Raw genomic sequence first — 14,265 nt, 5'->3', positions numbered from 1 at the left:
ACCCACCCAGTTTTCCTCTTTTATTATTTTGTTAAACTCTGGCTTCAGGAGAGTTCAACAAACGTTCGTAGTAAATGGATATAATTTCCTAGTTAGCAAACCAGTCATTAAAGAATACCTCTGGTGTACATTATTACAATGATCAATCAATATCAAAGTACTGAGCAAAAAGAGAGGAAAGGAATTCACCAGGACAGCTAACTAAAATCTGGGAAAATAATGTTGATTAAGATGGATTTGAATGACTTCAACACTGAATCTGAGGCACTCTTTTTAACAAATTGTTTTCAGGCTTAATAACGTGTATATACACTACACTACACACCTCTCAGGAATATTATTGTGAGTACAGTCTGCTTTTTTTCCATGGCTTTTTCTCAGCATGACTGATTAAATGATTATTTCCATTTTTGTTTGTGCTGACAAAGATGACGACAAGATTATATTCCTGTAGAGGGGAAGGGCGAGAGAAATCCACAAGGACAAATTAGATTTATTGTGAAACAGATTACCTGCTTTGGAATATTAACGTCTAACAAAAGCTGCTTTCATGGTTTCGGTTTATGTTCAGTTGTTTCATCCCAGGCTTTCCGGCAGGTCCGAATGATCCATTCATGCTCATCGTCATCTAAAAGGGAGATAAAGAGAATGCCAAATATCAATGTCAGATCTGCTCTTTGCATCACTAGGGTCCAGCTCAAACAAGCGATTTTTCCTTTGAGAAATGAATCCATCTTTAGCCATTGGCATCTCTTAGAACACATTTTTTTGTTTCTTTAAAGTATTGTGTGCTGTTGTGTTGGAATTTGTCAAGGCAGGAGGTACTGGATCTATGGCAATGACTCTGATTATTGTTTGATAAGATTAGCTTAGGTGGAACGATGAGATTTACACATATATATTGTGGGGTTTGACTTTCTGGCTGGAGTTGTGCAGGAGATATGTCGAAACTATCAGAGATGAAGATATACATTTTAAAAATTCTGTGTTTGCATTGCTTGTCAGTTTAGGAAAAGTGAATATGAAGAAAAATCTATAGTCAAAGCCTGGGTTCTTGTCTTCCAGCTTTTCTTTCAGTGCTGTTTGTGAAATGTATGTTATGACAGGTATTGATAAGCTGATACGGTGGCTGTTTTAGTCATATTTTAGACCATCCTCTGTGTCCCTTGTTAGTATTCACGTCTGTCATATTTATTCTCAGAGCATAATGACAGTGTTGAAGGAAAAAAAAAATCAAAGACAAAGTAGGGAAAAACAACTGTCCAGCAATGTTTGAATAGAAATTTTGTGTATGATTACAAAAAAATAAGCTGGCAAATGTTAAGTTGTGGCTTCTTAATTCCAGGGTTTTACATAGCCTTGTATCCGAAGAGTGTTCTGCAGCCTTTTCTTTTGTGTTTGTGTAGGGGAAAAGAGATCTGTGTAGCAGAACAGGAAAAACAAACTTCAAAAAGCCTCGAAAAAAATCAAAGTATTACTTAAAACAATACCTGTATTTATTTTTGTATAAATGAAATGTATTAGAGCTGCTTCTTGTGTTTACCACTGCTTTAGCATATTCATATTAGCTGCTTGTGATGTGTGTGTCTAACCTGCCTCCATCTAAATTTTAAGGGGTTTGTAGCAGCCCTTATAACCTGAAAGAACAGATGATTGTCAGAAGGATGGAGCTGAGGGGCTGTGACCATCACTTGGCACAGCGTGTAATCTCACTCACACACTGCTGCCCTGCTCAGCTGAGCGCCTGCTTAGGTAGGTCAAAATAGGTCAAGAAAGAAGCATGTTGCTTGTAAGGAGTCAAATTTTCATGGTGATATTTTGGCTATACAGTTGTACTCTTTAAGTTAAAGCGACACATTAGCATTTGAAATGCAAAAGGTAGGAAAGTCCTGGGGATGAAGTTGTGCTCATCTAAGAAGTGAAAGTTCACAGAAGGGTATGTGACAAATTAGGTCTGATGCACAAGTCTTCAAGCTTGGAGGTTAATCTTATTGTCTTATTGATTGCAGTGGTTTTGAATCAAGTCAGCTTTGTCTTTCCTTTTTTTCTTTTTTGTTTTTTTTTATTTATTTAATTCCTGGCCAAGTGAGTTGAGTGCACGCCTTCGCTTCTCCTAAGGTGCTGCTCACACGCGGCTCTGTTGCCATCCTGGCAAAAGGCTTAAGCAAAGCATGTGCCAAGGCATTTGTCCCTTGTCTGAACGGCAGCACTTGTCTGCCACCCTTGACAACAACCGGTAGTCAGAAAGGGCGGTGAATCACGGGAGGTTCTCCCTAAGAGCCTGTTCTCCAGTTTGCTCTTTGCATACAGTCACTGATTTCCAGACAAAGTGCTGGCTTGTGCCTACTGACCCTCTTCTCATTCCCCACGCGAGGGTGCTGGCTTGCAAAAGCTCGGTTTTGGTGGTGAGTGCCCATCTTTGAGCAGCACCCCAGTGACCGTGAATGGGTCAGAGAACACACTTGTGCTGCCATTGTTCCAACAGCTCAGCCTGTGGGCTTGCTTTAATGACTGAAAAATGTTACCGTTTGGATAGAAAAGCTAAGTTCGGCTCTTTCTGTGTTTCCCTGGCATGATCTCTTTTTTATTCCCTATGCATATGAATCAATAGGTCCATTACAAAATACCCTGTTAATAGCACATTTCTTATTCAGGTATAAACTAGGAGAAAATAAATGCTGAAAAACAGGCTAAAAGGGAAATTAAAAAGATAAGCACTGAATTGTGCTTAAAGACCACGCAATTCTTACAGAGGCAGAGATTCCACTGAGGGCTGCAGCAGGAATGCAAATGTGGTCCTTAAGCTTCCTTAAAAACAACATCAAAGCCATAATCAATGTGCTGGCTTTTGTTCTATGCACTAGGTGTTCCAGCACGGTAACAACGTGATCACGTGAGTCTCGGCTATAACAGAATTGTCCAGCCTTGGTAGCTCTGTGATTTTAGCTGGAATTGCCTTAACTAGAAAAAATAGTTTATCTGAGCCTGTTATAATTGCAAGAAAATGAAACTTTGTTTATTTCTGCCACAGCGAAGGAATAAACAAAAGTTACACACGCTGTACGTCACCACTATCTAGCTTGTATTTGGGTACAGATATACATGGCTCACCTGAGTACGAGAAATAATCGATCTGTCTTCCTAGTGAGAAATGTACAGTGCTCACTTCGCTGAGCAGCAAGGCTATAAGCACTAAGCAAGGCAGATGCTAACTTGGCTTTCAGGTTTCCAACACGTCCTTGGTTTGCTTGGACTGTTTCCTTCTGCCCTCTGGGTTTTCATGGTCTCCTGGGAAAGCACACAGGGCAGGTTGCTCTAAGGATTTTAGCCTCCCCGGTCCCAAAATGCCTCAATTCATGCAGTGATCTGATCCCATGCAAATTAAACACATGTTCATAAGCACTGCTTAACTTGCATATAGCTTAATCAGATGTAAAAACTGAATGAGTTATATGGATTTCAACTTTGTATATGAAAAGGAAAAATAGATGTAATGACTCAATATTAAAAAAAAATAACCTGAAGCAAATCCCTGGAACTGCCATCCAACCCAGGCGTACCGTGCTACTGGTCCTTGGTCTGGGTAAGGGGAAACGAAAGAATTGATCCAGCATAGCGAGAAGAACCACAAACCCAGAGATAAGAATGGCTCCAGGGCTAGCTATGTGGGAAGAGGCAGGGAAATATTAGAATGTAAAGAGTTAAGCTATGGTAAAACATACTTTTGCTACACTAAAGAAGACTGGTTGATAATTACTGTAGTTTTAGGGCTATTTGAATCAGTGCAGCTGCAACCTCTTCAGTAGTAACCCCTGAAACAAGACAAACTGGGTTTATTGTACTGAACAAGTCTTAAAGCTCCTCCCTGATTGTTAGTAATTGGCAGCAATGGACTTAACAGCCTCTTGACTACCCTTTTTACACTCTACCTGACTGTGCAGCTAACAATTTAAATCACAGATGCCGATCCTTCTTTGTGGCAGCTGCTTGTTAACTACACGTTCCTCTTTTTCTGTCACTGGCTGCTTCCATAACCCTGCAACACCAGGGTTAGATTGGAGAATCACATTTCATCAATATTTAAAATGGAATTAAACCTTGAAGTTTGATTAATGCTACCAGATAGTGAGTTGTAATTACTATTTTGCAAATTGCAATTGTTTGAATATGTTAATATGATTGTCTAAGCACATCTTCACCTTCAGAAGTAATTTTCCCTTTAAAAAAGATTCGAAAAAAATACAAACTCTTTAATCAGTGGTAAATTATCACCCTGTGCACAATTAGGTAGTATGGGGTTCTTCACGTTGTGTGCTGAATTTTGTGTCAGCATATTTGTCTTTAAAAGTTTATCCATTTTTTTAGATTTTCCTCAGTAGAATATACATTCATGGACAGACTTTGCTGAAACAGGACTAACCATGTTGATATTTGAAGGTAAAGGGAAAAAGCTGTGTCTGAAAATTTTATTGCAATCTGGTTTATCTCTGTTCAGTTAGTAAATGTTAAAAAGTTATTTCTTCTGAAGTTAGTGAAATATAATGATTGTTATCATGATGTATCCCTGAAATCTTGAAGCAGAGAGAGCTAGCAAGAGATCTTAATGGATGAGCTGATAGAATAAATGTAAGTATCGACTGATTCCTTTGAATTATTTTCTTGTCTCTCAATCAAAAATAAGATCAGTTTTCTAGCACCCACAAAACATATTTTTAATATTGTGGGCTAGATCCTCAGCCAGCCCAAACTGGGATAGCTGTAATTGTAATTACAATTTTTGTAATTAATTCAGGCTGTTTTCATTAAGCAGGCAGAGGCATATGGAGCCAACCCTGGTAGCCACCTGCATGACTGGTCCCCAGAAACAGCATCTGCCCACAGTAGATGATTAACCAGGGGCACAAGTCCTACTGCTCTCTTGTTGGACACTGTCTACACAGTCAACAGGTCAGTTTGGATAGAGCCTTTTTAGGCAATAAGACCCAACTAAATCTGTTAGTCGTACTGTGTTCCTGTAAGTAGCCCGTTTCAAAACTAGTTCTTCTTAACAAATACTGCTTTGCAAGTTTCTTGTTTTGGGTGGCTTTAGGGGAAGCTCCAAATGCCAGCAAAGTCCAAACAGGTGTCTGTCAAAAATGCTGTTAGGTGTATTCCACGGTGAGCTCAAATTGCAGCCCACTTAAATCAGTGGATTTTGGCTCAACATCTCTGCAAAATGAAACCACTTGTCTAATTTTGAATGTTCAGTCTAAAAGTAGTGGCAGAAGAGACTTCCCCAACTACACACTCCAGATTTATCTCTCAACTGGGATTAGAAACAGCTGAAAATTCGGGGTGGGCTTGCTTCAGGGTGCTTCCAAGGGACGACTTGAAAATACACTGTAATTTAGGTGCATTTAATCTTCCTATATTAAATGCATATTGCAAAGTTTAGAATTATTTGCTTCTAGCTATCGTGTTTCCGTGTTGCTTATGGAAACCTCACTGTGAGAGACTTCTCAGGACTCTGCATGCTTAGGTGTCTGCCATGATGCAGAGCGGAGACTGCCAGCGACCCGCAGTATTGTCGTGTAGGCTTCCGGACGTGCCCTCTTAACTAATGCCTTCCCAGCAAACCACCCAGAGGTGCACAGGAAGATGTACTGCATTGAAATTAGAATACTTAGTGGCTGACACAAGGAAAAAACTACATTGGTCACCTTAAAAACCTTGTCTGACTCTACGTTAGGTCTTGGTAGCTGTATGTGTTCCTGGTGTGTTAAAGGCTCTGTCTACACTGGAGGCCTCATGCACTCAAAAATTCAGATCCTTGGCTCCTTCCTCTGCCCAAGGGTGAGTTGGGACCAGATGTGAGTGTGCATCGTCCCTTTGTTCACTCTGGCTTCTGTTAAAGGCCAAGTGAGCAAGGAGAGCAGTAGACAGTGCCCTGGTATGTCCCTCCATGAGGGCAATGAGAGGCTCCCAGCTCCAGCGTACCCTGAGGACACAGCCATGTGGTAAGAGCAGCTTTCCATGACTATGGTTTGTAAGAGAGTGTGTTTACAACAGACAATTCTTGAACAAGAGCTGAGTTTCCTCTCTGTTTGCAGAGGGCCAATCACACACAGACCATTGTAAACAACAATATCATTTAATTCTTTCGCATGCCTGACTCCTCCCATCACCCGCAGTGCAGTTTATCATGTTCTTCCACTACACAATTACAATCACATGTGATAGCATCTCGGCCATGGATTCTGCCTGGCACACCCCTTTCATTTCCACTGCCCCCTCCGGGTCCCTAGCACCACTTTCCTTACTGCACCTGACCCCACCAACATCAAGGCTGGCAAGAAAATGGAAAATATGTTTTCAATTAACCTTTGCTTCCACCCACAAATTCTCACCCTTCCATTTACTTTTAATTACTGTAATTCCAAAATGGCCCCCAAATGAACTTTCCATCTCTTGTAAAACTTGTTTTCACGTGAACCGTATAGTTGAATGTAAGTGCCTATAAGACTTGTGTATAACCTATCTAATGGATTCACAATGGGATGGCTAGCACGCAAACAAAGTTGTTATTCTTGGCATGCCGCTATTTGGAACTGAAACTTTCACAGTTTTCAAAACGATAAGTATTTTAAGACCAGGAAACCACAAGGAACAATGTATCTGCAAAAGCTATAGCTACTGAAATTACTGTAGTAACCTACACCATGATGCATATATTATTATGATTATTGTTGGTTATAGTATTGAATATAAATCATATGCGTTCACGATCTATTTTACTGAATGGAGGGTATTTTACATTAAAACATGTAAGCCAAATTTAATCTAAAAACATGTTCTCGGTTACATGGAGAAGTCGTCTCCAATATCTCTGTCACCTGAGCAGACTCTGACACTGAGAAAGACATAATAAGTATGTGTTTTGCAATGGCATTCCAAATGTGCCTGACCTTCACACATTCCTATATAAAAAGATATGAAAAGAGCATATGATTGGTAGGAGAATTGGTCCCAAATTTTTAAAAAGTGTTTAGCGTAGAGTGAGAATAGACACGAAGCTATGTCTCATAGGAGTCTGGGGTCTTCTCTTCAAATTAATTAGATTCAATTTCCTTCTGCCATCTTCACTTCAATACTCATTCATTTGCCTCGCCCACTCAGCAGTCCCCAGTTTGATACTTGCTAACGTTCTGCCTCTCCTCTTTCTAAGATCTGGCTCCTCAACTAATTTATTTGTTAAGCGTTGGAGATTATTTAGGTCCAAGGCTCTCACAGCAGGACAAAAGCTATCTAACTAAAATATAGGAAGAGAGAGATGAGTGACACTTGGAGATCCAGCTGAAAGAGCTATAATACCATTTCTAACCTTCCTCTTAACGTAATAATTTCCAAATCTTCTGACCATCATAGAAGAAGTGAGTCTGAAAAGCAAGTACCAGAAGACTGGAATTGTATGAATGTGGGCAAAAAAACTATGTCCTGGGACTAGACGCAAGGGAAAATGTATATAGGCGATGGAGGATACAAGACCAAAAGGTGAATTTGTAGGGACTTGTGTAGAGCCTTGCGGGCAAAGAAAACAAGCTGAGTGCCATGGCAGAGAGAGAAAGTATGTTTTGCAATGGTATTTTGGAGGAATATGAATCAAAGAGGCCATAAAGAGGAGTTAGCAGTGGAAAGGACAAGCACTTCAGCTGCTGCAAGAAAAGCAAAGGGCTACTCACATTCGTACGCTCTACTTGTGTAAAGGGAGAGTGGTATTGGCTCTGTTTTACAAAACCCTGCTTTCAGAAATAAGTTTGTCAGCCAAAGTAAAGAGAAAAAGATCAATGGATTGCAATAAATGGCATTTCACATAAAAATGAGTAAAATTTACAATTCAGTTAACTTGTTAAATGTTAAAAAATCAGCAAACAATAGACACAATTTGTTTTGTTCAGAGCCCAGAGGTAGAGACCAAATCCTCTAAATTAATTTCTGCAAAAGCTGGGGTTTTTTTTCCAAACAGGTCTGGATCCTATTCGTTGTAGAATATACTGATTACCAACTATTTTTAAGAGCTTTACACAAACATTATTTCTTTTGTTGTGTGAAATGCAGAATCAGCCATCTGGCAAATGCCCCAGAGCTAAAATCTTTTACATGACATATAATTCAAAATGATTAAATATACAACAGAAAATAGCTATAGCATTGCACTTAAAATAGCATGAACTTTTACTGCCGATCAAAACTGATTTCTTTAGCTTAACAAGTATCCAAAGAACAATTATTTGAAGAGCTTTTAAGAGTTTCAATATGTAGGAACTAAACCTCATCTAAATTCAGTATCTTAAGTCAAATAAAAAAGAAACAAATGTACAAAAGATTAAATGGTCCTGCGTTATAAGTAGACATTTAAATCTATGGGAAGCTAAATTCATTCGAACAAAAATACTATATTCCCTCCGTATGTGTATTGCTGGGGCTTTCCTCTCCATTGCAAAGGGCATCTGCCAAAACAACTCTTACATTCTTAGGCAATGACTAGGGACTAGCCTGGAATCAGACTGTTCATCCACTCCCTCCATCATCAGAATGGGCAATTTCAAAGAAGAACGGGGAATAAAGCTCCGTGCATGATCCCCAAGTGCAGTCAATCTTTTTTTCCTGCACCACAGTCGACTTTAAGTTAAACTTGCTGTCTTTTTTCCAGAAATACTCCAGGCCTGAAAAATTGCCAGGTCCTCATCCCACACCCAATTCTCCAGTAGTTTGTGAGAAAAAGCACGCAAACATCTGCATGTATTTGGGGTACATGAGGGTAGGTACAGAAATATTACCCTGCGTAATTATTGAGTGGTTATGGCTCTGTTTCTCAACTACATTTTTCAGACAAGTCAAAGTCTACGTTTCCCAAAAATCACTTGGTGCAAGTCAGACCTGAGTCGTAAGACAAAAAAGTCTAAGTGTAGCAGATTTATCTCACGGATTTGCGTACTTGGATAAACCTGAAATGGATGAATACATCGCTGCCGACTTTCCAAAAAATTTTGCTTCTAAATTCTTTCAGACCAAGCATGAGAACCTTCATCACAAAGTAACAATGCAAGGAAACTGTAAGTCTGTGATTACTGAGGCTTAGAATTAAAACGGCTTCGCACCCTTGCCTGTGGAGTTGGGTCAGCCTCACAACCAAGGAACCTCAGACGTTCTAAACCCAGACTTTTCTAAACTATAAAAAAATAATGTTCTTAAATCTTGACCTTTTCAGCTCATAATGATTCCTGAAGCAGCAGGATTTTTCCTGCTGCTTTTTACATGACTTTCAGGCTTGTAGAAATCCTAAGCTGATTGCTGGCTGGTTTGGGATTGCAGCAACACCAAAACCTCTCCTCTTAATAAGACACTTGTCCTGGTTTTCCAGGCCTAATCCTGCTCTTAATAACGTACACGTTAATTCAGTTATCTGACTGAGCTTTTAGTGTGAAGGCAGGCTTTATTTCTCCCTGCTCTTGATGTTATATGAAGAGATGCACATATTTCAGGTGATACTGACTGCAGTATAGCAAGCCGCCCTATACAACATACACATACTAATTAAACCTGAAGACAGAATATGAAAGCAGTAGCACAACTATTCTCATATTACAAAGAGCAAGAGCATGTTTTATATTATTTAACCCATCCTTGGGAGAACCACAGTAGAAACAGAGCAATTTTCATCAGAAGTATCTTTGCCTTTCATCAAAAGAGAGGTGACCCAAGCAATTTCCTATAATCTTTTCCATCTCAGTAGAAAAAAATTCTATTTTTGACAGTATTTTCTCTTTGAAAGCTGTGGGCTTCTCCAATATTCAGGGGTCCTAAAACCTGAATGTCACTGCTCTTCTTGTACCTCCCTTCTCTGCATTAAACATAACATCATATATTTTCTACTTTTCACTGAAAAACTGGGAAATCTTCCCATCGTTCTATTGACCAAACTCTGTTACAAAGGTGCCAGGAGTCCTATTTCTGGGAAGAAAAAAAAAAATAGTAATACTCCTAGTGAAACAGGAGTCTAGTCCCAGTATCTATTCAAAATAAACAACGGATCTTCTTACAAATAAGCATTCCCATTCTTATTTATGTGTCCAATTTTGTGTACTTCGCAATACTGGAAAAAAGAAAAGATTGAAGAACACATGGAGAATCACGAGAAATTTGAGCATCCCCGAGGTAACAGAGGTTTAGGGACGGAGTAATAACTGCAAGATTGTAATGAGAAGTTGGAAAACTTTGCTAGATAAAAATGTGTAACAAAACTGTTGCTGTCATTTCATTCCCTGGGCCTGATTATGTTTTCATGATGGGCCTTTGCACTGCTTTAGCAGTAAGAGCTCTTTAAGTAAATGAGTATCAGACCTCCACGCTAGTGAAATGCAAGGCTTGCCAAATTTAACAGGAGTCGCTATGGCACTCTACATACACTCATCTTGACAAAGAAGCGGTGGAAGCAAGCTCAGTAGTTTCAAATAGTGACTATTTTCTTCTCTTTTGGAATGGTACCTGGATGCTGCCAGTTGGGCCAGCAAGTCGGTGCCAAGGCTGCATGTTTCCTTGCCCTCTTTTCACAAACAGCCGAGAAACAATCAGAAATTGCTTCATAATAGGGCCAGGGTGAAAGGTGAGAACTGGAGTATTCTGAAAGCCTGCTGCCAGACCTGAGGAAGATAGTGTCATTTTGGTAAACCTGTCAAGCTGTTGTAAGAACTTCCTGAATGCTTCCTACCATCTGCTTTTGATGCTTTCAAGACTTGGCTGGAAGCCTAGAGGTTTTCCTGCTCTTTCCTGCCCAACCTATAATGGAGTAATTCTGGATCTGTTCCCTGTCATCCCAGCCTCTTCCTCAGTTTCTTCTGCTTACAGCTGGGGTTTTTTTAATTTTTTTTTTCTTTACTGCAGTGGCCTTGTGCCCTGAATCATCTCTCCTGGGGCGGTAAGAGTTCCTCTGATGTTGTACAAGTGCCGGGTTTTTCAATTGTCTTCATGTTCTTGAGAGGAAGGGTCTGGCCTACATGACACATTCCTTCTTCACACTCACATCAACAAGTTTAACTTTGTGTACTGGGCTCTCAATGGAACGGCCACACAAAGCACATCTCCAACCACGCCGTCAGACTGCACGCTGCGCCGGTCTGGTTAGCGAATATTGATTGATATAATTTGTAGGGTTTGAGATAAATGTCATAAAGGACAATGAGTTCAAAGAACAGATTAAAAAACAATAAATTGAATTCCAAGGCGTTCCCTCCTGTACTAATCTGTGTAGGTTCCTGTGTTTTTGGAAAGCATGTTGCTTATCTTCCTCATCAGTAGGCCCACTGCATTCCAGTATTTTGGATCAATGCCATTTGTAATAATCTAGATCAGTTTTTATTCAACGTTTATAAAACAGGCCATGTATCATAGGGTATATTTTATAGCAGATGGTATCTCCAATTCATTTAACCCCCCCTTCATTTCCCTCCTCCAATATCACAGCGCATACTCATAAAAGCTCTTGAAAGTAGAGCTGAGCAGAATTTTTTTCAACAAATAGTAAATTTGCTGAAAAATGGAGTTTCCAAGCAACAAAACTGTTAAACTGTGGCACACTGAAAATTAAATGTTCTGTCTTTTAGAAACACCAGGTCTTGCAATTTGGACATGTGGGGGAAAAGAAAAAAAAAAAAAAGGTGGGTTGGGTGGGTGGTTGCTTTCAGAAAACATTTTCATTTTAAAAAATTCTGCACTACAAAGGTTAAAGAATCAGAACACAAAGCATTTGTTTCAGGTCTGATTACATTTTTTGTGTTATGCCAGTATCAACTGTTAGGGGATCTCTTGTGTGTTTTTAATTTGAAAAGTTTCTCTTTTGGCTTTGATGAGAACTAATTTTCCCCAAGGTTTATTAATTTGGGGACTCATCCACAAGACCCAATATTTGCTACGCTCTACTGAAAACACAGCTCTACAAGGGGACAAGAAAGTTTCCTGTTCAGCAAGGCATTTAAACACAGCACTCAGACTCATTTCAATAAAATGGACGATTCTAACATGTAGAAATAAGCACGTGCTTAAGCACTTTGCTGGTTCACAACAGAGTTGTTTAGCTTTCAGGATCAGTGATGTACACCTTACCACCACTCCCTTGCTTGAGATCATAATGTAAGAGACTGAAGATTTTCCTGAGATTAACATACCAAATGGTAATAAAATAATCATATCTGCTTGGGAATACTTCATTGTGATTTTGCAAAATATGATTTATACAACTCTGGGGATACATAAATCACTGATAAAAATAAATAAGTAAAAAATATTTTAGCTCAGTGGTAAGAAAACCAAATAATGGATTTTTTTTATATTTTAGCTTTAATCACACATCCGAGAAGATATGACAAATAAACTCATTTTAGTTTACCTTGCAGAAGTAATTAATCATACCTGCGTTTCTCAGAAACCTGAGTTTGTAGTCAACAATAACTCTGGTCTCAGGATTATAGAATCCATCGCCACAGTCGTAACATCCTACTGGGATTTTTCTGGGAGGATCCAGATTTGTAAGCTGAGAAATGCCTGAAGAAAAAAAACACACAAAGGGTTTGCTTTATTTTGCCTTTTTTTTTTTTTTTTGCATTTGTGTCTTTGATCATGGTAACTAACAAATATTACATCTCCATGGCATTTGCTATAAAAACAATGCAGTTACCTTACAATAATTTTTATAAAACATTTTGCCAATTTTGCAGATGGAGAAAAATGAAAACAGAAAAATCCATACACAGAAAGTGTGTGATAAAGAAATATCACTTTGATTTCCTCATTCACAGTCCTGTGATTCAGCCCACTAAGCTAACATTATAAATATGACCCCAAACTCCAAAAATGGGGCCAGGAGCATCTTGCTGGCCTCACAGAACAACTACATGTCATTGCTAAAATATTCTATGTAGAAAGAAGAATATTTTATTTATTACATTACAGATTTTACTCACTTGTTCCTTATAAATCTTTCCACCTTTTGACTACAGACAAATAATAATATTATAAAACTCTTTAGCATTAATATAGTCTGGACACAAATGTTTATTTCGGTAACTACTAAAAAGCTACGTGGGACAGATGCGTTCAAACTTTATTGGATGTTCTGGATGTAAATGAATTGCTTTTGCTCAACTTTCCTACATTAAAAGCACGCTGCTAATGCAGTGAAGGCAAGATGTATAAAAGGGTTAACAGGGATATCACAAGCTGTAGATAACAGAGCCCCATCCTGCGGATCCTCACTCCAGAAGAGACCCCGTAATGGTCCATCCCGCACTGTGCTGGTGGAAGGTGGTGTCAGCATTCTTCTGGCAGCGTCGTATGGTTGGGTCCTGAAATTAGCCAGAGCGTTTCTGCTCCATGTTACTCATGTAGCCGAATTAATCTTTCTTAAGTAAAGTTGCTAGTTTAATTCCTTCCAGACTCTTAGGATCGCAAACGCAGTTCAGTACCTGCTGGTTTAAGACCAGAACAGATTTCTGTATAAAATCTTCTGTCGTAGCCGTCACAGTAATGCCATTTTTTATCTTTGTATTCGAGACCATCTGCAAAAGTGTATTTCCCCTGCAAAACATGTTCAAGCACAGAGTTAATAAACATGATGGATGGATGGAGTACGAGCAAGGCCAGCGTTCCCGCTGCCAAAACCGCGCGTTAGCTGAGCAGAGCCAGCGCAGGGGTCAGCTGGGGCTCAGGTAGCGTTGGGAGCCGCATCTGTGGGACCGGCCATTAGCAGCCCCCTCCTCACAGGCTGAGGGGGGCAAAAAATTGGCTGGGCTCAGAAATTCGCATATTTCACCCCAAAACTTTCCCGGCAGCGTGGCTTCTGGGGATGTCCCTCGGGGTGAGGCCCCCCTCACCCGGGATACCTGCGTGGGCACCCCGCGGTGCCAGACCGCCCGGTATGTGCCGCCGTTGGGGAACAGCAGCTCTCCTTCGCCGTCGAACATCCCGTCCCTCAGCGCTCCCCGGTACTCAGTGCCCGTCGGTAGCGCGTAGGAGCCCTGTCCCTCCATCCTGGAAGAGACAGGGCGGTTGGGGAGGGAAGGAGGGAGGGCGGGAGGAGGAGCGGGCAGCCCCGTGCCCCGCCGGGCCCACCTGCCCCTCACGATGTCCCCGCGGTAACGGCTGCCCGTCGCCTCCATGGCGGCCGGGCCCGGCGCGGCCGCGTCTCCATGGCAACGCTACGGCGGGGGGCCGGCAGAAGGCCCCGCCTCCCGC

At 40.4% G+C, this 14,265-nt stretch overlaps 1 protein-coding gene across 1 annotated transcript; it reads right to left on the bottom strand.

The window, feature by feature from the left end:
- Nucleotides 1-64: 64 nt before the first annotated feature.
- MORN5 (MORN repeat containing 5) lies at nucleotides 65-14,200 on the bottom strand. Its single transcript, XM_054220928.1, has 5 exons — nucleotides 14,143-14,200; nucleotides 13,914-14,061; nucleotides 13,497-13,608; nucleotides 12,445-12,576; nucleotides 65-628 (listed from the first exon to the last, which is right to left on the bottom strand). Exons 1-5 carry the CDS (start codon nucleotides 14,187-14,189, stop codon nucleotides 549-551), a joined length of 519 nt encoding a protein of 172 aa, XP_054076903.1. The 5' UTR covers nucleotides 14,190-14,200; the 3' UTR covers nucleotides 65-548.
- Nucleotides 14,201-14,265: the final 65 nt, after the last annotated feature.

This window comes from Rissa tridactyla, chromosome 14 (assembly GCF_028500815.1).
Source record: "Rissa tridactyla isolate bRisTri1 chromosome 14, bRisTri1.patW.cur.20221130, whole genome shotgun sequence".
Taxonomy (NCBI): domain Eukaryota; kingdom Metazoa; phylum Chordata; class Aves; order Charadriiformes; family Laridae; genus Rissa; species Rissa tridactyla.
The sequence above is the reverse complement of the archived record's forward strand: the minus strand, read 5'-3'. Positions and strand labels throughout refer to the sequence as shown.